Below are 26,688 nucleotides of genomic sequence, written 5' to 3'. Positions count from 1 at the left end.
TCACTTGCTAGATGGTATGCTGAAAGCATCTTTGCAAATTTCAGAGTTAATGAAGAATACTATTGACTGTAGTCCATTCTGGTGCACTGTTTTGGTATGCCCAGGAACAAAAATGCTAATATTTCTCATTTTGTGTTTTGTGTGGTATCAAAGAAAGAGACAACCTAATTGTGTCATTTAGCCAGTAAGTCTGAGTCCTAGAGGCTGTGAATGTTATATTATCAATGTGGCGACCGTTTACAGAATTATTGCTTAGTGATGTTGCCAAAGGCAAGAAATGCAATGATCTTTGGTCACATATTGAGAGGGATGTGAAAAAAGTACATGACTGCTATATTTGACATAATCAAAATACTAGAGTCTGAAAACACCCTTGTCTACCAAGTGTTCCTCAAGTGTGCGAAGGATTACCTCATAGTGGACCGCCGTGAATTGAGAAAGCGGACACTTCTTTCGAAATTTGGGGGGTTGAGAATTTTTTTTTGCCTAATTTGTGTATAATTATGTATGTATTTGTGTTTATAATGTAGAGTGTTATTGTTCCATGTTGAATAAATGAGTAATGAATTAAGAAAAATGAACAACTGATCCTAATCAGCAAGCCAATGAAAAGAAATAAATACTTTTTACGATCAGGAGTAAGAGTTGATATGTGACTTTGTAAAAAAATATATATTAATGCGAAGGGACTAGGTACCACTGCATAGGGGTAATTGTATGTACCCTATGAAAACTTTGGGTTTATTTGTTTTTGTGTTGATATTTGTATTTGCTGCCCAGACATTGGAGGGTGAGTTGGGCAAACCAATGTATATTATATGTTGCAGAACATGTCCTAGTAAATCACAATGTTCAGGTGCACCAGTATTGGCACGAAAAGCTATGTCATTGGCCAGAGTTAGCAAATTGTGTACTAGCTGTTTTGGTTGTTGCCCATCTCAAGTGCCAATGTTGAGGGCCATTTCACTGATAAACGTTTACATAGGAAGGAAAGAGCGAGAGTGCATGACCAAAGACTCCCTAAAGAAGAATTGTATGCTGTACTACAATAAGTTTAATTTGTAAAAATGTATTTGGGCCTCATATACCCTGTACACACACTATCTATAAGCATGTACTATCAGTGCAGAAAGCAAGCAATAATTAAAAGCAAAACATTAGATAAACATTGGAAAAACACTGTTTCTGTTGTTTTTTAATGGTGCGAAAATATGTAACCACTGATAACCACTGTTTTTTTAAGGTATTGAAAACACTAAAAAAAACACCAGAATTTACCAAAAATAGAAACTGAAAATAGGAAAGTCTAATAATAATGCAGAGCAGTGTACAAGCCTTTGTTTCTGGTGGCTCTTACTGCTGTGAACTAACACAGAAGATAAAGATGAATGAGCCAGCGATGAAAGCCAACTGACTGGGGATGTAGTCATCTATGAACTATGTGGTCTCTGGACATGAGCTGACCAGAATCACCTGCAAAAACAAAATATCACGAGAGGACAAGGGGCTGCAAAGACACTACCTCTGGTGAGCCTGCATCGTTCCCGATCACCCCTGTACCTCTAGAGTGATCATATCTTCCCCCAACTTGCCTCAGAGAGAGGCACCAAGGTTTGTCACACTACTGAGATGGCACTAAATGGGCCAAAGCCGGTTTTCCTGATTCCTGAACCATTTTATCCACCTCAGTAGATGATGAGGGTATTTGTGGTAGAGATTACTGAGAACTGTACAGCTCTAAATGTACACAGAAGAGAACAGCAAGACCAGAGGCTTCTGAAATAGTAACTCATAGTCAAGAGGTTGCAGAGGCAACAGAGCCAAGAGGTTGCTTACTGGGAGGAAGAGCAATACCGTTATTTGGCCAAGAGAAAGGAAAAAGAGTGGCCTTCATATATGAACTTTATTGATCTGGGTCAATCAGAAGGTTGGTCGAAGAAAACCTAAGGGCTCAGAAAGGAGTATAACGGAGGAATTTTTATTGAAGATTAAGAGGGCCAGTCTTGTGAACAGTCTGGTGAAAAAATATATAAAACTCTTGAAATTGACCATTTGAGAGAAAAGTGGGAAGGAATAAAAGTGTGGTGGGCGAGGAGAATAATAATATAGGTTGACATAATTTGTGTCTTCTCAGTCTGGCTAAATGGTGGAAAGTGACACCAAACAGAGTTTTTGTAGTCCAGGGGAGACAGAACAATCTTCTGGAGCAGTCTTTCAGGAAGAGAGACAGGGGTTAGAGGGCGGTCAGGTGGGACTGACAGACGGTGATGTGTGAATGTGAAATGGGAACTATGGCACGGAATGGCTGTTTTACAGGCTATACCTATCAGAACAAGAAGGAAATCAGAGAAGGGAGTCATTGCAGAGCCAATGTATTTTACACATTCAAAGAAAATTGTAATTGCAGCCGAAAGTATGATGTTTAATAAGAGTCAAATAGAGCATCTCACCAAAACATGGTTTATTGGTTTTTTTTTATGGATGAGTCAAGTTGTTTGGCAGAATGTACTCATAAAAAGTGCACATTATACTACGATGCATGGGGTTGTATTTGCAGGGTTAGACCACACAGGATTACTTTTAAGAAAATCATTTTGAAGGGGAAAGGAGATATGTATAAAAAGTTGGGGGAGAGTCCTCTAAATGTATACTTTTATTTACATGGTAAAAGTTAAATAAATAAAAAAATATCTTACACGTAGAACAGATGATCTTGATAATTGGTTACACGTGATAATACAGTGCACTGATCACATTAGGTACAGTGGATTTGCCCAACTTGCATTTAATAAACTATAAATAGGTTTGGACTTTAACGCTGCACCCATCAGAAAGGATGCAAGTTGTTGTCCACCGGAAGCAGGCCAGGCCTATGGGACGGATTCTTCTCGAGACTAATAACTAGAGTGTACTAGAGGGAGCTATCACAAGATCCAATGGGAATCGCTGAGTTAGCAAATTTGGGGATTCTGTTAATTACTGTCCCCTGGGAAGAAAGTGGCTGGTGGGGCCTCCAGAGACTGCCAGGGCCACCGGCATTGTGGGAGGGGAGGACTGCAGACAGGCCGGAGACATTATTACACCTGCAGCACCTGGCTGGAAAAAGAGGGGGGTGGGGAGGTGCACCAAGCACTGTTGTAGAAAGGAACATCCCAGGGGTGTTCAGCCTGGAACAGCAGAGAAGGTGAGCTGCATGGCTGCGGAGCTTCCTGGTTTGAGGGTAGCTCGGTGATGGACAGAGCCAGCCCGAGCACACTTTAGCACATGTGAAAAACTATTGGTGGAGCCGCTGGCGAGAAGTGCTTGGGGCGGTCCAGGGATGCCCATTTGCGTTGGTGGGGGCTGCTAGTGGTGCAGGTGAAGTTAGGACAAACATCACAAGCGAAGAGGAGAGGAGGCTGATGGTTACCACATGGTTAGGAAACCCAAGCATATCAGGGCAACGAGCTGACAGAGGGGAAGGGCACATAATAAGGCAGGTGCTGGAGGGGATCAGAATGGAGAGAGATGAAACCGTGGTGCCTAGAAGACAGAGGTTACAATGTTGTCATACCGTGGATGGTGGTCGGCCTAGTGGTCAGTGACTAGCTCAAACAAATAGCGAAGACTGAGTGAAATATTTTCTTGGATCAGGGACTTGGCTAAGCAGATAAATGAAGGCCAAACCCCAAACAGGGTACAGTCAAGCAACAAACACATATGATCTCCTGGCATCCCTCTGCAGACTCAGGGTATCTTACCTATGCTGGGTCTGAAAAGCCGATGGCCCCATTGACAAAACGAGACTTATTGGACAGTCTTACAAGTCTTAAAACAGATCTAAAGTAACAGATAAGATGGTGAAAGACCACAGTCAGCACATAAAGGAAATGCTGTCCAAGCATTGAGGGACAGAAGTAACAAGGTGGTGATAGACGACCTAATTCAGAATGCCACGAGTTCAGGGAAAACGCAGAAACTCTCTGATAAACACATGCACCTACTCGAAGACAAGTGTGAGGATTTAGAAAATGGCTTGTGCCAAGAAAACAGACATAATCAAAATGTAACCGAGGAGGAGAAGGATGACATCCAGAGATATGTGGAGTTTCTCAACGGGACAAAACTAAAGGAGTTTTGATGGTGAAATATCAGTTTAAAAAGGCAATCAGAAGGCACTATGTAGGTTAGAGTTTAATACATCACCCTGGTTAACGCCAGGGAGCAAATTGACTTAGAAATCATGTAAAGCAGGAGAGTGTCTTATCTACTATGATATGGTGCTGTTGCTTCCTCTCTCAGTGCTGGCACACTTTAGAATATCTTGTGCCACACACACCCTTGCACGATCGTGCAAGGGTATCGGAGTAATTTCTAGCATAGGTTTTGTGCAGTTTTAATATTTTCTAACTTTCCATGCATGCTGCACAGTACAGCATACATGCAAAGTTTTAAAGTTTTGGAGAAAAAAAATTAACCTTTTCATTCAAAATGAAAAGATTAGTAGATAGAGCTTTGCATCAATATTCATGGGTGGTTGCATGAGAATTGCGGTATACCACCCGTGGGATTGCCCCTTGATCCAAAGTAGGGTAAAATAGAGTACAGAACTACTTTACGTAACTTTTGGGCTAAAAGGTATATACATATTCTGAAGCTTTGAAAAATTCTGGTGTGCTTAGATTCCGACATATTTCTGAGAGAGTGAGACTCTATCTCCTTGTGCGAACTACCCAATGCCAATCTGCAAATGGGACCTGCTATTCTAGGGTTCACTGGCTCTATAAAAGAAGCACAAGTACAGTGTCTGAAATAACATGGCTATCCAACGGTGTGAAACGGTATTGGTGACCCTGGGAATGATTATTGCCCTTTCACCAGTGACCGAAAGAGAAAGCATCATCATGGCCATTGCTGTTATATTTATGGACTGTCCCACTCGTCCTGTGCTTCCCACATTCTGGAATAGTTAGTCATCCTTAGTAAGGACTATTCCATAGGCTGATATACAATGTAAAATGGTCTGAAACATATATAGAACGTGACAGCAGATAAGTACAACTGGGCTGTCAGGTCTGCACCTATCAGGCCTGTTCTTTCACATAACGGTCTCAAGTGGTTTCCAGCTGTATGCTTGTTTGCCAGTACAGTTTTGTTTTGTTTCTTAATATCTCAAAGTTAGTATTTACAAATGTTAAGAAAAAATAATGCCTGCACACAACAAATAAAAAGATGAGACCTTACTAATAACAAAATACATAAAAGATGGCTGATTAATGTAAGCTTTTTGGATAGTCTGTAAAAGTACGGTATTACGTTTGGATTTCAAATTCATGTCTGTGAAAAGCGGGCATAAAATGAAGGTAGCATGACAGCCCTCTTAGAGCCATGCTCCAGCATCTATTGGGATGAAAGCTTCAAATACCGATTGATCCATCTTGAAGATCCGGAGAATTAAGTCAGAGCAAATCATATCAAGGATATTGGTGTCCCTGAAGAGGCTGGATTGAAAAACCCCACACAAATCTACATAATTGAATCAGACGTCAGCGTTAAGCTACAATCGGGAAATGATGGTAGGAAATTATTTTCCTGTTTAATTATTTATTGAATGCTCAATTTATCTTCCCAGCACCGAAGTCTTCAATTTATACCTCCTTTAATCTAGTCCCCCTGGAATCCAATGGTTTTCTCAAACGAGTACAGTGTAATGCTTAGTAACTGCATCAGCAGTAGCAGCAACTCCACTGTGGATATGAGAATCTTTTGCTATAGGGCAATATCGGATTCTCTCAGGCTGCAGCAGTTCGTTTTGGAGGCCAAAGACACTTTCACATTGGTTATGATAGTGTAAAATTAGAGATGGTCAGGGTGCAAGAGGTGTTTATGAATGAATGGCTGTACATTATGTTGGTTCAGCCATTGGATGCCCCATAGTGTTGTTGAGATTCAATATACCCCATGCTCTACTTGGGGCTCACGTCAAGCAGACGGAAAGAAGAGGTCTCCTAATAATCTCCCACTCTCCTTGAGAGAGCAGGCTGAGAACCTGGAGGTGCCTCAGCCGGCAAGTAGGGAGCAACAACAAATTATAGCAGGTATATCTGGATGCATAATTAATATGTACTACCACATACATGGACTCTTATGAGCCGCCTGGAGGAATAGCTGCTTCACAGACATTACGCAACCAGGGAAAACCACTGGCAATGCAGTAAACTAGCCTGCAAAAGTACGAGCCATAGTGCCAGTCAATGGGAGTCAATGCATGCTAGATCGTGCTCTTCACGGCAATGCTGAGAAAAAGCTACGACAACAAGTAAAGCCCACAAAGGTCATCAGAGAATGTCAAAATGTGTTTCTATTGTTTTGTATTGTGGTGATTTATTTAGGGATTACTACCCTTGATGATGCTTTTAAGCACTTTTCAGTCTGAGAGCACACTACTCCATGGAACACAGAGTTAGTTTGTAATGTTTGCTGCATGAGTTGCAGTTAGTTATGCACCATTATTAGCAGGGTGTAACACCCCCCGTAACCCCTGCAGTGTGGGGGAGCAGTCTCCCATACCTGAAGGAGTGGCCCTCTGCTTGCCAGTACTGAGGTTTTGTGTTTGTGTCTCTAAGTCAGCTGACGCGTGCAGCATGCGGACTACTCTCTGAAGTAAAGAAACCAAATTACTTTTTAGTTTCTCTTACGGACCGAGCCTGCAAGGACCCTTTAGAGAGTGGGTGAGTGGGTGGGGGCCCCCCTCAGTGACAGCTTCATCTGCAGAGAACAGCTCATCTGCGATAGGTGTGTAACACAGACCCCCAACGTGTGAGGAGGAGATGACTTCAGGGGTGCCCCTTAAGTTTCAAGCCAATTAATGTTAGTGTTAGAACCCCTTTCAGAGGGCCATTAGGAATGCATGGGTTACTGGACCCAACAGTGGTGGTCGAGGCCTTTTATGCCTGATGTCTCTGGGCCCACAGTACTATGGATCCTGCTTAACCGGGCCAAGTACCCCTTCTGTATTTGACTCTCAGTGGTAGCTGTGGTTGAACCAGTGGCTTAACGATAATTGAGGGGGCCCCCCTGCCAGGTACGTGGAGGGGCCCCCTCCGTACTCTATTAGGAGCTCTCAGGCCGAAAAGCAGTGCTGAGGGGGCCCCCTTGAGCTTGAGGGCCCCCCCCGCACTGCGGGGGATGCGTTGGCCTGTGTTACTCCCCCTGGGTTGAACAGTCAAGGCTCCCTTGGGGGGAACGTAGATGCAGGTCAGTGAATACAACTCAGAACTAAAAGGGCATACAGTACGAACAATAAATCAATGTCCTGCCAAATACTTGCTTTTATAAGAAAAAGTCACATTTTATTTCTGACTCTACACATGCAAAGAGAAGCGACTTTCAAATGCAACAAAACAATCCCCCTTGGGGTTAGGGGTCTGGTCAAATCCCTGTTCCACCCTCTTTTGTGTAACACATTCAGGGTTATTCCCCATTCACTGGTGGCCGCATTGGGGAATGCAAACTATTGTGGCATACTCAAGAGTTCCCTCAGGATTTTAGTCAAAAGAGTCTATGGTACAGCAGCACCTTCAGCAGGGAATCCCCCGGGGACTCAATGGCTCTAGTTCAAGTCTTACTCACTCCTGCAGCAACTAAACTTCTGCTTTACATGGGGTGTCCTCAGAGTGGGTACTAGTGTGATCAGATCCTGCTCAAAGAAGTAGGGCTGCTTGTGGTACATGCCACAACCACAAGCGGGAGCAGGCTCGCCCTCCTGAGAGGAGCAGCTACTCTGCACAGCGATCGGAGCAGTTTCCATCTCGCAGCGATGCAGTAAGTCAGGCTCTCACCTGTGGGGGAATTCAGTCTTTGGGCTACCGACTGGGGTCCTGCAAGAGCATATAGTCCTCCTCAGTGTCCTCCTGGCCCACGGCGGTCATTCAGGGTGGACCCTTCTGTGCAGCTTTAACACCTGTCACAGCCTCACTCCAGTCTCAGGCTACGGCCTGAAGTCTTTGATAATTTGGTCCAGGCAGCCCCTACTGGCACACGAGGTTGCTGCAATACCTTACGAATGCAAAGTAGACTGCTCGGGTGCAATCAACCACATCACATCGGCCATTCTGGCATACAGGGTTGCCGTTCAGGCATTCCCGAGTCCTGGCACGCTGATCACACATCTTCACTGGTGGCCCTCTCTGGCGTACAAGGTCACCTCACACACCGCTCAATACTTGGCTAAGTCAACAAAGGCCCTCTCCTGGCATACAGGGGGAGCTGAAAACAGTCTTGCACACGGGCTATGGACGATCAGTGCACTGCTGAAGTCTCAGACCTCGCACAGCGAGTATTCACTGTAGGTTTTTCCATAGGATCTCGCTCCCTACAATACTCTCTTCTTCCTCACAGCGCACACTAGTCTTGGCAAGCAGGCACACAATGGTGCTCCAGGGGCAGTGGTCTTGATTTCCCTGGGTGATGTTCCCTCACCTAACTGCGGGACTTTAAGTGGGATGGAAAAAACTGTGAGGGTCTCTCATAGGGGCATGGCCTCTGTAATTAAGGGTGTGGCTTAAAACACTCAGGCTAAAAATCTGTGCTTAGTATAGTGTGCTGCCCCATTGGTATTTTGCTGCTTCTGTACATTCATCAGACATATAACACAATAAGTAATATTACACCTACAACACGCCAGGACTATTGTCTTTGTCAATGGCTGTAAGTAGCATAAGATAAATAGGCAACTCCTATCACATTGTTGTATATAATATTGAAAATGCTACTCACTCTTGTGGGTGAGGTTGTAGCCTAAGACTAGAGAGGCTGGCCTTCGAGATGAATAAACAGGCTCGAGCCGGACTCCTGTGATTCAAGAAATGAATATGCCCTTGTGTGATGTAACTGGTGGTCATGTGAAGCGCTTTAAGTTTGCAATATTTTAAACTGAAAACTAGTCTCTTTGAAGTTACATCAGAGGCAGTGACGAGATGCACTATTGCAGAGTTAAGGGTTGTTTTTTAGCCTGAGGGTAAATATGGAGAGCTTGATAGGGACCAGTCTCTGCACCTGCTTTTAAAAACTGCTGGTGCTTAGCACCAAAAGAATCCAGCCCACTTAAAGCCCTGCCTAGCAGAGAGACTATTAGGCCTTGGCCCCCAATCCTGGTCACAGCCATAAAGCTTGCGGAGCTTTCCCTTCTCACACAGCGAGTCTGGCTGTTTGGCAGAAGACATACTTTTGGGGACTCAACCTGCCATTTTGGTAGTCTATTTCCAGACACCAAATGTAATTTAGAGTCTGAGTCTTTGAAGTTTTATGTTTGGGTTCTACTTCTTTTGAAGTGGGTACTTCTTTTTATCTTCCTTCCTGAAAGATGTGTTTCACAGCAGGCAGGATTCCAAAGCGGACTGTCAATAACACAATTCATTGGAATGACCCGAGTTCACACCTGGATGTCAGCCACAGTGATATGTGCATAAAAAAGGTTAATTGCGGACCCGCAGTCCTACTCTTTATGATTCCCATATCAGCCTCATCTCCCTTCCTCAGATGTGTCCAGGCCCCTTCCTTATGATTTATCAAAGAACATCCTTTTGAAATATAAAGGGACTCTCTTCTTTTTCCCTCCAGGATGCTCCCACCCAGCTAACAGGAATGAGTAATACACAAATCTGTCTGGGGATTCCTCTCCTCATGTCTTCACCAGGGAGACCAGGGTTTCCCAAAAAGGAACCCAAGGTCTTCCATAGAATGGACCACTGCAGGCAGTGTACATTCATGGCACACTTGGGGTCGAGCACTGCTACCTCTATGGTTGTACGCTTAAATGTATACATTTGGCCAAGATGGCCACCGGAGCAGGAGCCTGCTAAGAGCTCCTGGTGTTTGGGATCCCGCTAGAGGGTTTTATCCCTGTCAGCGCCCTCTGCTCCGCGGAACCGATTTCGTAAGAGTAACAGGAGTAACCAGTCACCTTGTTTTTATTTCCTCATACCTGGTGGAAGGCTGAAGCCACCCGTCGCAGCCTGGGTCAGCTGGAGACATCACCTCACCCAACGGACGTCTGCTGAATACGGGAACCGGATGCCCCGAACCTCGATGCCCCGAGCCTGAGGAGAGTCGGCACTCTGATGCGTCGCTTTGAGGCTCCCCCAGCACGAGTGTGATCTCGCAAAGGGCTCCCGCCATCGTGAGTCCCGTGCCCAAGGTGGGTTGTGGAGCCACCTGAAGCTGACCCCCTCCCCCATCCCTGCACCGGAGCAGCAGTAGATCTACCGATGGGCGCCAGCGCTGGTCGAGCCTCTGGAGGATCGCCGCCCAGAGGAATTGGACCTTGTAGCTGGTGACCAGCGGCTATGTGGCAAATATGAAGTATAGCATCAAACCCAGCAAATAAAGAAGAATTGCACCAAATCCGGCGTGCGTTCCACCGAAGCGCGCAATTCCAAAAATGGCCGCCGCAGTGGAACGCATAACTCTGACTCTGAAGCCAGGAAACCACCATCTCGGATGACCCCGCGAGAGCTCTGACTAACTACCGCCGTGTACGTTCGGCCACACCGGAGAGTGGCCCCCCTCCCACCCGCTCCAAGGCGCAGGCTGCAGGCTGCTGATTGAGGTGCCTGGACTGGCTGGAGGACGTCGGCGGACACCCCCCCCCCCCGCACCACAGCATAGGAGGCTGAAGCCGGTTGCACCGGGAAACAGATAGGAAGGCACAAAGGCGCTGCGGAACGGCTGGGGCTCCAAACAAGAGCGGGAGGACCGACATGAACGGAACGGCTGGGGGTCCAAACAAGAGCGGGAGGACCGACATGAACCGCCCCCACCAGGGAGTGGATTTGTGTCATTGAGCCCCCACCCGCTTGTGCACATTTTTGACTACCTCCTCTGTACAAAATGGCTGGGGCCATTAAACTGCTCACATTCGTAAGCTACCTCCTTGAGCAACGTGGGGCCATAAATCTGTAGAAATAAATCCTTCGCCAGTACCCTTGATGGCCACGAGGCTCCACTGCTCTAACTCCCCCTCCTTTCCACACCAGCAAGCTATGAGCAATGCCTGCCTGAATAGAAAGGGAAATGGTCCTGCTCTGAGCCCAAAGTAACAACAACAGACAAAGGACCAATATTTCTATTTCTATCTCCCCCATCGGTTCGGCCATCTTAGCTTGTCTATCTTGGGGAGACCACCATGGTCTAGTCATGCCTACAATCGATCTTAAAGACCTAAGGCCGTCAGACTCTGAGACTACTTTCTATCGGCTGCTCAATTTACACAGCTGGACGTCTTTCACGTCGGATTTAGATAGTCTGCACAGTGATATGTATTTTATTTTATTCCTGATTGTATCCAGCACACTTCACTTTTCTGCACCAATTGTAATTGCTACCCATATATTAATGCCTCGTACAGTGGCATTATATTCTATTTATTCCAACTGTTTCCTGCACGTCCCACTTTATCGTCACTGGTAATGCACCGTTTGCTACCTCATATATTTCTCTTATGCTGCGCGCTAATGCTACTTGCTGTGCCATTTAATCTGTGTCATTTAATCTATGTGTGCACCGTTTGCTACCTCATATATTTCTCTTATGCTGCTCGCTAATGCTACTTGCTGTGCCATTTAATCTGTGTCATTTAATCTATGTGTGCAATTGTATTCTGTCACTGTACCTTACATATTTTTGAATACTCACTATTGGCACCTTCGGGTTAGATATTCTCTATGGTCTGCACAGTTATTTTATTTGATCTTATTCAAGTATTTTTCTCAGTGCTATATATCACATTTTATACCTCATATATTTTTCGCTGATGCTCACTAATGTCACTTGTTGGTTCATATAAGTTGTGTGTGCAATGGTATTCTGTCACAGACTCCTGTACCCTACATATGTTTGACTACTCACTATTGTCACCTTCGTTAGATATTACTAGGGTTTGCTCAGTGTTTTAATCCAGTATTTGTCAGGATTTTATTGCTACTGTTCTGCACTTGGTTATAACCCACATCGAATTCACCCCTATTCCTAAAATGTACTGTCGATTTTTTCAAATAGACTTGTCACTGTTGTAACCTGCACTTACACTGTCCCTTCCCGTATACACAGATTATTACCACAATTGTGTTATTCTGCTCCCTTATATCCTGATTGCGCACCCTATACGTATGCAACTCTCAAGTGTTAATCGTGTTTGCACCGAGTACTACCTCATTTGCCTTGGCAACTCACTAGTGTCACTTAATCTTGTACGCACCAACTACTACCTCAAATACCTTGGCAGCTCACTAGTGTCACTCCCAATTATCCCACTATTTTTGTCTGCGGCTGTATTCTGCGCATAGCATTACCGTGAACGCACTAGTATCACATTAGGCCCACGCAACTGGTTAGGACAGTGCACCCTCCCTCCTACACCCTCCCTCCTACACCTACTTAGACTGTCCTCCCAGCATGGAACCCGTCGGTAAAAACACATATAAAATCAACTACCCACCCTCACTCAATAAAAAAGCCGCTAAACGCTTTAAACACAACTTCCTGAGGTCCCACCCTGAAACCCCGTGTGCAGACACCTACTTCTCACCAGTCAATGGTTCACTGAACATTGATATTATCTTCCACACCACACGCAGAGCCCAATGGAGAAACACGTTCCGCACCTTACTCACCGTCTCCACCTCCAGGAATTTCGCGCATGGCCAAAAACTTTCCATCACTCCATCACAACTCTTCCCGGGCAGAACAACCATCACTATATACAATAACGGGATTATCCTAATTCAATCCACTGACAAGAACCTGGAACTTCTAGACAACCTGTTCCCCACGTTCAAACAGCACCTCACCAGTCATCGGACCCCCTCTCATAGCACCCGCAGGCCTATCACCCCTGAACTCACAGCCCCCAACCACAACCCTTCTAACCTAGCTCAACCACAAAACGACACGCACCCTCCCTCCACCCCAGGCACCTTAGACATTCACCCACCTAATGTAGCTACCTCGCACTCCACATTTACAGACATAGATCCCGCACCCACACATTCCAGCGGTACCCCCTCCCCCCCTACAACCTCACCTTGTCACCCTCCCATACCACACCCATTCCTGTCACCCCTGACACCACAGCCTCAAACCACTTTCTATCTAACCCAGCCCAACCCCAAAACAACATGCACCTCTCCTTTACTCCCGACACCCCAGCCACTCACCCACCTACCGTATCTACCTTACTCCCGTCGAGCACAGACATAGATTACCTACGCTCTTACACCAACCACCTCACCCCTTCCCCCCGCAAACCAGCCCTCAACCCCTTTCCCACCCCTGATACCACAGCTCCCACCCAAAAAGACATGCACCACCCCTCCACTCCCGGCACCTTAGTCATTCTCCCACCTACCGTAACTACCCCACATCCCTCAAGCACACACATAGATCTCTCTCCCTCTTACAACAATCACCCCACCCCTTCCACCTCCAACACATGTCCCACAGTGGACCACATTACGGCCTCCCTCCTCCAACTCAAGGAAGACATGCACATCATCAAACAACAACTACTCTGTCTATCACACTCCAGTCACCGCCCACCCAACACCCTCCACCAGATCAAACAAGACATTCACATCATCAAACAACTACTCAGCACACACCCCAGACACCGCTCACGCACCTCCAACATCACCTCCCCTCCCAACTGGTCCTCCACCGGGGCTGCAAACTCTCGCACTCGTCTCCCACCGCACTGGACCTCAATCCCTGTTCACAATCGTGAAAACCGCCCTCATCGCTCCTGCAACCCTCTCTCGGACCTAGACACATTCACCCTCCTCCGTTCCTATGACTCAGCTCCCCTTAGCAACACACCAGACACTCTCACTGCCATACCTACGATTCACTCCAATCCCCTTAGACCCCCCACACTGAACAACAGAGTCGCTATCCATAGTAACCTGAGTAAAGTCCCCCTCGCTCTAGAACACCCTTCCACCCTCGACACACCCCGTCTCAAATGCACTCTCCTAAATTGCAGATCAGCCGTTAGACACTCCGCCGCTATGGCCGATCTCATCCAAAAATTGGATCTTGACCTAATCATCATGACTGAAACATGGCTAACAGAATCTTCTACACCGATAATGGACATTCTGGTTCCCCCCAACTACCTCATCACTAGACTTGACAGGTCTGGCAATAAAAAAGGTGGCGGAATCGCATGTATATACAGGAGCAACCTCTCTGTCTTGAAAGTATCTTCCTCCTCCCTTCCCTCCCCATCGTCCTGTGAATGCATCAGCCTAGATATTATTAGTGAGGGCAAACCGATCTGCACTCTTCACGGCATTTACCATCCACCCGGTGACAACCTCACCTTCTCTCAACAAATAATGGACATGATCTCAACCAACTCCGGGCGGCAACTCACACAAATATACCTTGGGGACTTCAACCTCCACTGGAACGATCATAATGATGAGGTGGTAAAAGGTCTGAAGAATTTCCTCAACGCCCTTGACCTTACACAAATTTGCAACAGTCCTACACACAAGAAAGGCTCTATCCTCGACCTTATCATCTCCAAAGAGGCCTCTATCCAACTCGAATCTATCCAACCTTGTGACTGGTTGGATCATCATATTATCAAGTTCTTCATCAATGAAAAAGTTAAATTTAACCCTATGCAATCCGCCAGGCCCAAAGTCTGGAAAAGAGACATGAAAAAGCTGAACTCAAACTCTCTGCCCCCCAACAGCTGCAACTTACTACTTCCTCCAGATGGCGTTGAGGACGTCCAATCCTTGACTGATCACTATCTTAACAATATGACCGCAATAATTAATGAAGTTGCACCCTTGCAGCTAAAAAAAGCCACCACAAAAATCTCCAATCCCTGGTATGATGGGAGTCTCAATGACGATAGACGCGCCATGAGAATGGCAGAGCGTTCCTGGAGATCAGCTCCCTCCGCACTGAACCTAAAAAACCTGAAGAAAAAGAGAAATGCCTACTTCAGGAAAATAAAACGATCAAAATCAGACTTCTTCAGTCGTCAGCTCGACCAAGCCAAAAATCGGCCGAGAAAGCTGTTTGAGCTTATCCGAACACAGTCTAAAGAACAACCACAACCTCTCAACACTATGCGCAAAGCTCCCTCCTGCGAAGACTTCGCCTCGTTCTTTAACCAAAAAACTGACAACATAAAGAATGATCTCCTCTTGGACGCAAGCCTCTATCCCAAACCCCAGCGCATAACACCCACTAAACCTAAAAACAATGCTACCTGGTCAACCTTTGCCACCTACACGGAAGAAGAAATTGGCAATCTGCTCAGCACTCTGAAACCATCCAATCACCTCACGGACCCCCTTCCTGCTAACGCTGTAAAAGTCCTCACCCCGACACTCCTTCCACTTTGGACCAAAATTATTAACAGCTCACTTCAACAAGGGATCATCCCCGACTCCCTCAAAGTTGGACAAGTAACACCTTTGCTAAAGAAACCTACAGCCGACCCCTCTGACCTGAACAACTACCGTCCCATCACCAACATTCCGGCTCTTGCCAAACTGCTGGAAAAATGCGCACAAATACAATTGACTAAACATATTACTCAATTTGATCTCCTCAACTCTCATCAATCAGGCTTCCGAGCTAATCACAGTACGGAAACTGCAATGATTCACATAGTCGACGACGCCCTCCAAATCCTAGATCATAACGATACCTGCCTCCTCATCCTCCTTGATCTCTCCTCCGCATTTGACACCGTCAAACATGAGAACTTACTCGAACTATTAAACACAAGAATGGGCCTATCAGGAACTGTGCTCAAATGGTTCACTTCCTTCCTGCATAACAGGTCGCAGAAATTTAAAAGCAACAACTTGATGTCCGCACCAAGATCTGTATCGCTAGGCGTACCACAAGGATCCTCCCTATCCCCAACTTTGTTCAACCTAGTTATGGAACCTCTCACCACCTTGCTGCAAGAATCCAATGTACACTTCCACATGTATGCTGATGACACCCAACTCTATCTCAAACTACAATCACCCAAAGACATCACGCTCTTGAACTCAACGATCAGAAGCACCCAATCTTGGTTGGCCGCTAATCATCTCAAACTCAATGCCCTTAAAACAGAGTTCCTCCTGATCTCACCTCCCGCTAAGATCACTACCGCACAAATGTGGCTTAAAGACCTAACGGCACTCAATGTTCAACCCACCATCGTGGACTCTGCGAAATCTTTGGGCATAACACTTGACACCACTCTCAGCATGCAGGAACACATCAACAAAGCAACCAAGGGAGCAAACTACCAAATCAACACCCTTAGGAAACTTAAACCTTTCCTTCCAGCCAAAGACTTCCAAACTGCGGTACAATCACTAGTCATACCTCGAATAGAATACGGCAGCACCGCCCTCTGCGGTCTCCCCCTAGCTACTACGGCACCCATAAGAGCCACTCTAAACGCCGCAGCGAGACTTATCACTGGATCAAAAAAACACTCACACATTTCCCCTGACTTCAAATCACTGAACTGGCTGCCGTTTGAAGCCAGAATACACCTGAAAATCGCTTGTATGACCCACAAGGCTGTCCACTTGAACTCACCTAGATACCTCGCTCAGAAGCTGACGATTTCGGGAGGCTCCAGAAACACTAGGGGCGCAAACAATCTTTTGCTAAAGCCTAAAAGATTCCGCAAGGAAAAAACCTATTAACGCTCTTTCTCAGGAATGGCGCCCAGGATTTGGAACTCACTCCCCCCTGAAACAAGGCTCATCACCTCTACCATACTTTTCAAGAGAGAAGTAAAAGCAATCCTTATGGCCAAATACACCTGAACCAATATAGGGGAAAAACTACAGAGACTTGATACTCATCTGTACTACTTGTTCGAACCCTTGTATTTTTATTGTACTTTTTATTTTGACTTTGAAATTGAATTACTTGATTGTGTTATGACATCTCTTCAATGTACTGTTAACATGATGGAGGTATCGGCGTATACATGCTCCCCTCCTCTGTAAAGCGCTCTGATATCTGCGAAGATCTTGTTCGCGCTATATAAAACTTTCAAATAAATCAGCTGCGGTCGATGCAGGTAACCGCTGTGGGGCGGTTAATTTTTCGTTGGCATGGTGCCTTGAAATCCCCACTTACACTGCCTCACCGCGCTTACCTGCACGGACCGCGGCTGGTACACATGCATTCAGTACACAAGTTCAATCAGTGTGCACTGTTCAGTTCTGAAGCTTTTCTATTTTTAACCAGGATGAATTATTTACAAGCGCACACACTGCCAGCATACACGCTCACTAAGTTAGCGTTGAACAACCCTTCATCCTTCATGTATTGTACTTCACGCAAAAGACAAACAAATGATGGACGGAATGCAGAACAAATCAAAACATTCACCCCCAGTCAAGAGATCTGGGTTAAATCCATCATTCTCTTGCTAACCATGCCACCCCAGTTTCGACCTGGCCATATGCAAATCAGTCTGGACCCTGTGCCTCATGGGAACAGTCCAGCCCAAACTGCCAAGCCAGGTCCTCCCTGGAACAGAAAAAAGCTTCCTGGGACCGGTTTCGGGGTTTCACCCCTCTTCAGCTAGGAGCTCCTGGTGAAGGCGGGAGGCTTCCACCGTCATGAGGATAGCCCTTTGGCCGCCCCTCCAGGTCCAACATGACCTCAATCTGTGAGACAGGCCTACACACACATCATCTGTGTTCACCTATGACAAAGAAATCTGCATGATGGATCCAGACAACTGTACAGTTGGGCACTCAGGGCAGGTGCACAAGTCTTTATCATGCAGAGGACATTTCAGTCCCAATAGTTTGTGAGCTATGGGATTCTCAGGGGCCTCATCATCTTCTACAAGAAAGGAGGGCCCGGATTATTAGAGATGGTGTACTGAACAGCTACATGGAATGTCTTATCCATTGGAGAGTTAATTTATGTTATTAATGCAAATGCTTTTAGTAATGTATCCATTCGCATTCCTAATTGTATGTGTGGGATTAAACAGAATGGAGGGAACGTGTATTAGAATAGTATGTTTTATAGCGCTTGCTGCCACAATCGCGGGTGTTCAAAGCTGTATAAATGAAATATATGGTATTGACCAACATTGGTATTTGGCCTATTTCCGTAGAAGACCCTCTATCATAAGATTAGATCAATAGACCTTCTCAAGATATCAACAAAGCTCTATGCCTCTTATGAACAATTATCCTCCCGCTTCAAGCCGGCGTTCAAAGACGGGACGGTGGCGCCATCATGTGGCTTTCAGAACAAATGACGGGACCAACATTCATTTTAAAAACACTCTTGCAATTAATCACCTTCAGGGACTGTTCATCGCACATTCGCAGCAGCGCCGCATTGTTCTAGGAAAACTTTGATGCTGAGCATCTAACAGAAGCAGATGTGGGTGCACGTGGCGTACAAGGATGAGCAGTGCTGAAAATGTACAAAAATAGTCCTTAACCCCGCGAACAGAGCTGGGGGGAGGTCGGTTGCCACCTCTCCCGTATTTTATCAGCATAACCAGCGTTATGTCAAGGCTGGTAAACAAAAAATAGGAAATCAGTCAAAGCTGGTATTCATTCCCCTTTTCAATATATACTCAAAAAGCAGTAAATACAAGAAGAAATGACTTAAACATATTCTACACCTGCCAACATGGTTCGTGGATGAAAATTATAGATCCTGCCAGAGGAATACATAGGATTTTACATTCATTCTTATCGAAGCGCCGGCCCTTATAGAATGTTAAACTATGAACAAATGTCTGGTATTTTTTGAGAGAAAGGAGGCAAACCTGGGGCGAGGGGTTATAGCGGAAGTAGGCAGAAGAGGGGCGGAATCAGAAGGGGCGGAGCTACCTCAGTGAATATGTTCTGGTGAGTAACTGCTCACAATCGGAATTAATTTTAGCTTGGAAACTTAAAACATCTTCTTAAGAGACCTGTGCATCAAGAGGTCTTCGATATAAGCTAGTGCAGGTGGTTTATGTACATGTAGGAGGGATCGGTATGTCATCTGTGGTCACAAGCTTCAATGATCAGAAATGTATCTGCTACAGACACTGCATGTGACCTGTTGGTGACAGAGATTTGCATTCTGTTCAATGGGTCACTGGGTCTGTTGCGGAGATCCTTTTATAACGTTCAGGTTACAAGTTACAATCATGGGAAAATTGTTTGGTGCATGCAGCCTGCAAGGCATGTGCTGAATCTGGGCAAACTTAAATTCAATGTTTTTAAATGTAAGATTGATAAAAAAAAGTTTCCATTGAGTAGTAATAATCCTGTGATATTTAGCAGCAAAAACAATTTTTTTTGTATTGTGAGCTGTATAATTGGTTACAATTAAGGCTCCTAGTATTCCGTTTTTACTGATTTTTACAGATAATTACGGATCGAAAACAAAGTGTTTCCTTTCTGTTTTTAATTTAAAAAGCGGAAAAATACAGAAACTGTTGCTTCTTGTGGGCGACTCTCCATGCTGTTTTTCGTGATTCTTAGGACAACAGCTGAGCAGATAGGCAGCATGGGGAGTTCAAAATAGGTTGAGTTTTCCCTAAATGCAGGTGTATGGTAACATATATTTGTATTATAATGCTCATATTTACCTGTAGGTGTAGTATTTTGCTATATTTGGCTGCCTAATTTGCTGAAAAGTGACAGGCAGCAAAGTAGGAGTGCATGTTTATCAGTTAAAAAAAATGCAGAAATATACAATTTTGTGACTCCATCTAATCTCAAAACACAAAATAAATATAGATAACTACCAATAAGATGGGCAAAAAATAAATATGGATAAAGACAGGCGGAAATGGTAACAAAATAAAAACCATAAAACGGGGAGCCCTATGCCGGGACCCGGGGAAGCACAGTCGCAGACTAGTCTTCCCCCGGGGTCATTCGCGCGAGATAGGACAAGCAGGGAAAGGGGAGGAGTTAGGGGGTGGGTATATAGGCGCAGGGGAGGAAGGGAACTTCCTCTTCCTGCGCCTGGCACCATCGGGAGGGAAGAAAAGAAAGGGAGTCTACTGTAGAGCAAGTTTTCAAGAGTTTAGCGTAGTCAGTGCTTCTGCTTTAGTTTCATTCAGCGTCGGGGGCTGTTTGCACGGCAGCCGTTCCCCTTCACACGCCTGAAGCGTGATATTTGGCACGATGTCAGGCGTGACTTCCGAGGAGGTCCGGGCGGCCTTGTTGCTGCTCGCGCGAGGATCTTCTACAGCCAGGTGTGTTGGGACAGGCGTGGGTGGGGGGCACGCGCGCTGCCTCGGCCGGGGTTAAGGCTGCAGTTGTGGCCTGTCAGGAGGACGAGCCAGACGCTCATGGGCGCAGGAGCGATCGGAGGGGGGGGGGGGCGGAGCGCCCAAGGACCCTGCGAGGGGCGGGAAGCGTAAGAGCCTGCCCCCGCAGGCCTTCCCTCCGATCGAGTTTCTGCCTGGGGCCACAGGGGCTGTTGTGAGGGCCGCGGCCCCCACGCCGCAGCTTCTGGGGCCTGTTGACGTGCCGGCCGGTGCAGTGGAGGGGCTGGGGGACAGCCTTACTCGGCCCACTTTCACATCACTTTCACATCGGAGGGAGCTTTGGGTGGGCACATGAACCCGGAGTTAGACGGGCAGTCTGCCCCCCCCACCCTTGGGATTGACTTGACTGGGGACACTGTGAGGGTGGAGGATGGGAAGAAGGAGGAGGCCCCCATCGACCTGTCCAGTAGCTCCAGGGCGGGCACCCCAGTCCCGGCGAGGCAGGAGGCGGTGGTGGACCCGGGGGATCGGGGTGGGCCGTCCGCCCTGGTTTCCATGGGAGGGGGGCCTGGTTGGGTTCCTGGGATGCCCCAGGTGGGCTTCTTCCCCCGGGGGCTGAATTTTTCGGCTACTGCCCGCCCACGCCCCCCCAGATTTGGGGCGCCATCTCCTGGGAGGATAGGGCCAGGGAGGAGAGGATCATGGAACAGATCCGGGAGGTTAGGTGGGCAGAACAGACCAGGGCCAGAGTGGGTGCTGTATGGGGCCATGAGGTTGAGGGCCCTCACACCCCGACCTCTGAGGAGGAACGGGAAGCGGAGCTGGAGGAGGAGCTGAGGAGAGTCAGGGCCAGAAAGTCTGTGGAGGACCCCCCACCCCAGAGAGTTATGGCGGGAGTAGGGATGGCCAGAACGGCTCTGAGGCCCGATGGTGCTGGGGCCCTCTCAGGCTGGAGCGACCTGAGGGGCGGGAGGGGATCCAAGCCGGCGGCTGTCGGCAGAGCCCGGTGGTGCCTGGCGGGGCGCAAGACGGCTCCAAAACGCAGGACAGAAGCAGCAGGGCAGTCTGCGGCGGCTGTCCCTCCAATGAGGGCTCGGGCCCCTGCGGCACGCGTGGAGGATGGCATGCGTGCGCATGGGGGTGTGCAGAAAGGTGTGAAGAGAGCTGTGAAAGAGGCGGGGAGTGTGAGGGTGGATCTGGAACCGGTGCTTGAGTTGGACTATGGAGTAGAGAGTGATGAGCTGGAGGACGGGGAGGTGCGGGATGACGCATAAGGCTTAGGGGGCGCAGCGGACAACGGCGACATTGGTGTTTTGCAGGCCCCGGCGGTGACGAAGAACAAGGGCGGGATGGCGGCGGTCCAGGTGGCGGTGCCCAGAGGACGGCCCAGGGAACAGAATACGGCACTCACAGGTGAGGGTTCCTGGTGGGCAGCCTGGGATGAAGGTCCCCGGAAAAGGGGTGGGCGTAAGAGGACTTGCAGGTCGGTGGGGGTCGGGGATGGTTCGGTCCGGGAGTTGGAGAAGCCATCGGGCAGTCCACTTGAGGATGGTGAGAAGGTGGACGGTAAGTCGGTGACGACAGGGGTTCAGACGGACAAAGGGGATAGCAAGGAGGTGAAAGGAGTGAAGATACAAAAGAAACTACCGCACATGGGCTTGGCTATGCCATTGGGCTCACACCTCTCAGAGAAACTCAAGGCACTGATCTGGAGGCATGAATTTGTGGATGTATTTAAACTACAGCATAGGGAGGTGCAGGCTAAGGAGGGTTCCAAGGAAGAAGAGTGGTAGCTAACGAGGCGCCCTAGGGTGCCAGTGACGATGGAGAACTGGACTTCGGCATTTTTGATTTATGCCAGCATTTATTGCGAGAAGTATTTGGACAGGGCGATCGCGCTTTTCAAATACATGGACTTCATTTGCAAGGCTCAGATGCAGTTCGGGGGTTTTGCCTGGCAGAGCTATGATGAGGAGTTTAGAGCGAGGGTCAGTGCAAATCCCGAGAAGAGTTGGGGGGAAGTTGATCAGGAACTCTGGGTACAGTGGATGGCATCCACGCACTCCACTGCGTCCACACACACGGCCAGCGGCTTGCCGGTTCTGTATCGGTCTTTTCCGCCGCGTCCCGCCCAAGGCGGGGCGGGGGGTGGAACAGTGCCCAACACCATCGTATCGGGTCAAAAGTCCAAGCCAGGGGGATATGCCACTGGGGCCTGTTGGAGCTACAGTAAGGGGTATTGTTCCAGATATCCCTGTAAGTTCAAGCATGAGTGCTCGAAATGCGGCGGGAAACATGCCCTTACACAGTGCCTCACCCTCGCTACGCCCTCCGAACAGTGGAGGAACACCAGAGGTCGGGGCCATCCTGGACCGGAGGGCGCCTACACCGGTTAGGGTGGAGGCGATGGCCCCCTGGCTCTCGTGCTACCCGGATCAGGAGGCAGCGGCGCGGCTGTTCTGGGGCTTCACAGAGGGTTTTAGAGTGGGCTACCAGGGTCCTAGGGAGTGCCAGTGGGCCGACAACTTGAGATCTGCTAAGGAGTTGCCTGGTGTAGTGGCTGCGAAATTGAAGAAGGAGGTGGAGGAAGGAAGGGTAGCTGGCCCGTTTACTGACTGGCCTTTGGCGGACCTGAACATCTCTCCATTGGGGATGGTGCCAAAGAAAGAGGAGGGCGAGTTCAGGATGATTCACCATCTGTCATGGCCAGAGGGCCAGTCTGTGAACGGCTTTATTGCAGAGGAGGATTCTAGAGTGCTCTATGCGTCTGTGGACGATGCGATCCGTCTGGTGAGGGTGTGTGGGGCGGGGGCTGAATTGGCGAAATGCGACATCAAGTCAGCCTTCCGTTTACTGCCTATTCATCCGGCTGATTTTTCGCTCTTGGGAATGCAGTTTGGGAGGGCCATCTACGTGGACAAAGTTTTGCCCATGGGATGTGCCATCTCCTGCGCTCTTTTCGAGCTATTCAGCACTTTCCTGCAGTGGGTCATGGTGCACGTCAGTGGGTGCCGTGAGGTCACTCATTACTTGGATGATTAACTCTTCCTGGGGAGGGCAGGTTCCGGGGATTGCGGCAGGGCCCTGTCGCGATTTCAGGAGATGGCCCTTCAGTTTGGTGTGCCTCTGGCGCCGGAGAAGACGGCTGGTCCCAGCTGTTGCCTCACGTTCCTGGGGATCGAGCTGGACTCGGTGCAGTGGCTAGCGCGCCTCCCTGCGGCCAAGGTGTCGGAGATGCTGGCATGTCTGGACTGGGCGGTTGGGGAGAAGCGGATTCCTTTGCGTGCGGTTCAGCGACTTCTGGGTTTCCTTAACTTTGCGTGTCGGGTGGTGCGTGCAGGGTGGACGTTCTGTAGGCGGCTCGGCATGGCCATGTCGGGGGCAGTGCTTCCACATCACAGGGTCAGGATTTCCATGGGTGTGAGGGCAGATTTGAGGACCTGGATGACATTCTTGCAAGACTTTAACGGTGTGTCCCTGGACTTTGACGAGGAGAGGGTGGTCTGGCAATGCCAAATTTACTCTGACGCGGCTGGGTCAGCGGGGTTTGGTGTTTTCTGGGACGGCAGGTGGTGTGCGGAGAGCTGGCCGGCCTCCTGGCTCAAGCAGGGGAGGAGCATTGCTTTCTTGGAATTCTTCCCTTTGTTGGTGGCACTGGAAGTGTGGGGGGAGGAATTTCGGAACTGGTCGGTGCTCTTCCATGTGGACAACAGGACGGTGGTGGACCTAGTGAATCATCAGAGGGCAAGGGACCTGAGAGTGCTGCGGCTGTTGCGGAGGTTCATGTTGGCTTGTCTGCGGTTGAATGTGGTGTTTCGGGCAAAGCATGTCTCTGGAGCGAATAATGACATTGCGGATGCTTTGTCTCGTTCGCAGTGGCAGCGGTTCCGGCACCTAGCACCGGGACACTGCGTGGTCTGTTTATTGCGCGATGCCAGGCCCCGGGGGAAGCACAGTCGCAGACTAGTCTTCCCCCGGGGTCATTCGTGCGAGATAGGACAGGCAGGGGAAGGGGAGGAGTTAGGGGGTGGGTATATATGCGCAGGGGAGGAAGGGAACTTCCTCTTCCTGCGCCTGGCACCATCGGGAGGGAAGAAAAGAAAGGCCACCCACCCACCCGGCAATTGGAGGTGTGGTTTTGGGTCGGTCTATAGCGTTGCCAGTTTAGGCCAGAGCTGCTCTAGGCGGTACTTGGAAGGGACAGGGGGGTCAAGAGCGGGCACACCCATCTCTTGTCCCTTGTGGGGGGGGGGGGATGAGTTCGAATGGCGGATAGAGGCATGACTGGAAGGACGCAAGGAGCGGGCTGGATGACAAGTGATTGAGGGGCAGGAATAAAGTATGGTATGGAGCTTCTAGGGGTTTGTGATGAGGTGAAACGAGTGAAACTAATGAGAGGGGAGTGTGAGTGGGGGTTTGATGTTACTTACTGTTTTACGTTTCTTGTTATGTACAGATTACGCAGCCTGGTCTAATAAAATGGCCTTTTACGCTGACACTGCGTGGTCTGTTTATTGCGCAAGTTACAATGAATATATTCCAGAAACACACAAACAGAGCTGCCCAGCATTCCCGCAGAAGACACGCAGGCCTCGTGAACTATGACATCATCAAAACAAACACACCTCCAGACTTTAGCTTCCCTTGACAGCTTGGCAAGTGACATGGCGAGGGCCTGTTTCCCCAGATGGGATGTAGAAACTGGTGGCAAGGTGTGAGCATGAGCTCTGCTCTCACCTTCAGTGCCCACTGCTCCCAGACACAAAGAGTTGTCAATAGACTGTCCATGAGGTAAGATGGTTATTTCTGCTTTCACCTGGGATAGAGACACAAAGATTCCTACACATGACCTGCGATATAGTGTGCTGCTGGAACCGAGTACAGCTGGCTCCGAGTCCTACACTCCTCCAGGGCTGGGTGCAAGCACACCTGGCTAGCTGTGATCATCGCCCAGGTCAGCATGCGGTGCACGTGCACGGCGGGGACTTTGTGTACCCACTTGACATCAATGGCGCTTTGCACTCACCGGATCTTCCTGGTTGCTTCGACATCGGCAGCGAGACCTCCGTGAGCGGCAGGACGTACACCTCGGGCCCGTTCTGGGCAGCTGGCGAACCCTGGGCCGAGAACTCCGCCGGGAACTCCTCACCTTCGGCATTGTCAAACTCCTGTGGGAGGAAAAACCGAAAGCGACTTGGTTAAGAGCACTACGGCTGTGTGCAGAAGCCAAGACTAACGTGCAACGATTCGGGCGCTAGTGAGGGGAGAACACAAGCTTTTTCCTGATGAAGTTATGTCCACTTCCAATTTCTGGTTTTTTTTGGCGCAAAGAAGCCTAAGGCCCAATAAAAAAACCTTTAGAAAACGGAGCTTTGCAAATAGTGTTTCATTCATTCATTCATTCGTTCAGTCGCCAAAGTCAGAGTTTATAGTTTCAGGCTCCCGCTAGCCCTGCATTCGCATGCAAATGTGTAGTTTGGAACATGAAAACAGTTGCCCTTGTTTAGTCCACAAGTTGGACAATTGAATGCCTGGACATAACTGTGCCAACAACCATACTTCAGCACATTAATTCGACACTTGGGTGAGTTTTTAAAGCCTTTTCTTGGACGAGGATCAACGGCGCGTGCAGCTTTGGGTAGCGCGGACATCCTCACCTCTGCAGCAAGGAAGCGTTTAATTGGCAGACTGTCAATAACACAACCACACATATGGCGGCTCGGGATGCCATGAGGACTGCCGTTTGTGACCGGGCACCTGAAAACACTAGTGACTAGTTAAACGCCTCTTGCCAGGGACAGCCTCAGCCTCACTGCCCCTAGATGGCTGCACCCCTCTTTCAAAGCCACCATATGGTCCCATTCAGAGTCGTTTCTTTGCTCAGGTTCCCGTATTCCTGCTTCTCACTGTCCCTTCTAACTCCACAATTTGTTGTCTTTGTCTTGCCTGTTTCTTTGCTCTTTCTTCTCCTCGGTCCCTGTAGTTCCCTGTTTCTCTCCATTCTTCCTTACGCCTCCACTTCCTTATCCCCCCCACACATACGGTCTACCCCACTCCCGTTTCTTCCCTACTCAATCTCTCCTCTTATCTTCCAGCTCTCATTACATCTACGTCTCTTCAACCTCCACCTCTCAATTTTCTCCTTTGACTACTTTTCCTCCTCCTCATCTCAGTCCTTTCCTTACCATGACATCGATTGCTGCCCTTTTAACCTTTTCTCTGGCACAAACCAGTCCTCAAGGGATTAACGTGTTGTGCACCAGCGTGGGTGCTGTTCAGCATGGCTGAAGTTAATGTCGTAGAGTGGAATGACGAACAGTGGAGTAGTGTGTGGCAGAGTGGGGCAGCATAGAGTGTCGCGTATTGGAGTGGCACAGAATGGAGTCGCGTAGAGTGGCGTACAGCAGAGTGGAGTACAGCGA

At 48.3% G+C, this 26,688-nt stretch overlaps 1 protein-coding gene across 4 annotated transcripts in view; it reads right to left on the bottom strand.

The window, feature by feature from the left end:
• LMTK1 (lemur tail kinase 1) overlaps positions 1–26,688 on the bottom strand; it is a 419,869-nt gene that overhangs the window by 127,957 nt on the left and 265,224 nt on the right. For all 4 annotated transcript variants that reach the window (XM_086931028.1, XM_086931031.1, XM_086931029.1 and 1 more), the window contains one exon: positions 25,293–25,434. In XM_086931028.1, coding sequence (XP_086787154.1) covers positions 25,293–25,434 — 142 coding nt within the window. The remainder of the gene's footprint in view (positions 1–25,292; positions 25,435–26,688) is intronic.

The sequence above is a fragment of the Lissotriton vulgaris genome, chromosome 7, assembly GCF_964263255.1.
Source record: "Lissotriton vulgaris chromosome 7, aLisVul1.2, whole genome shotgun sequence".
In the NCBI taxonomy this organism is placed as follows: domain Eukaryota; kingdom Metazoa; phylum Chordata; class Amphibia; order Caudata; family Salamandridae; genus Lissotriton; species Lissotriton vulgaris.
This window is presented reverse-complemented; position numbering and strand designations above follow the sequence as displayed.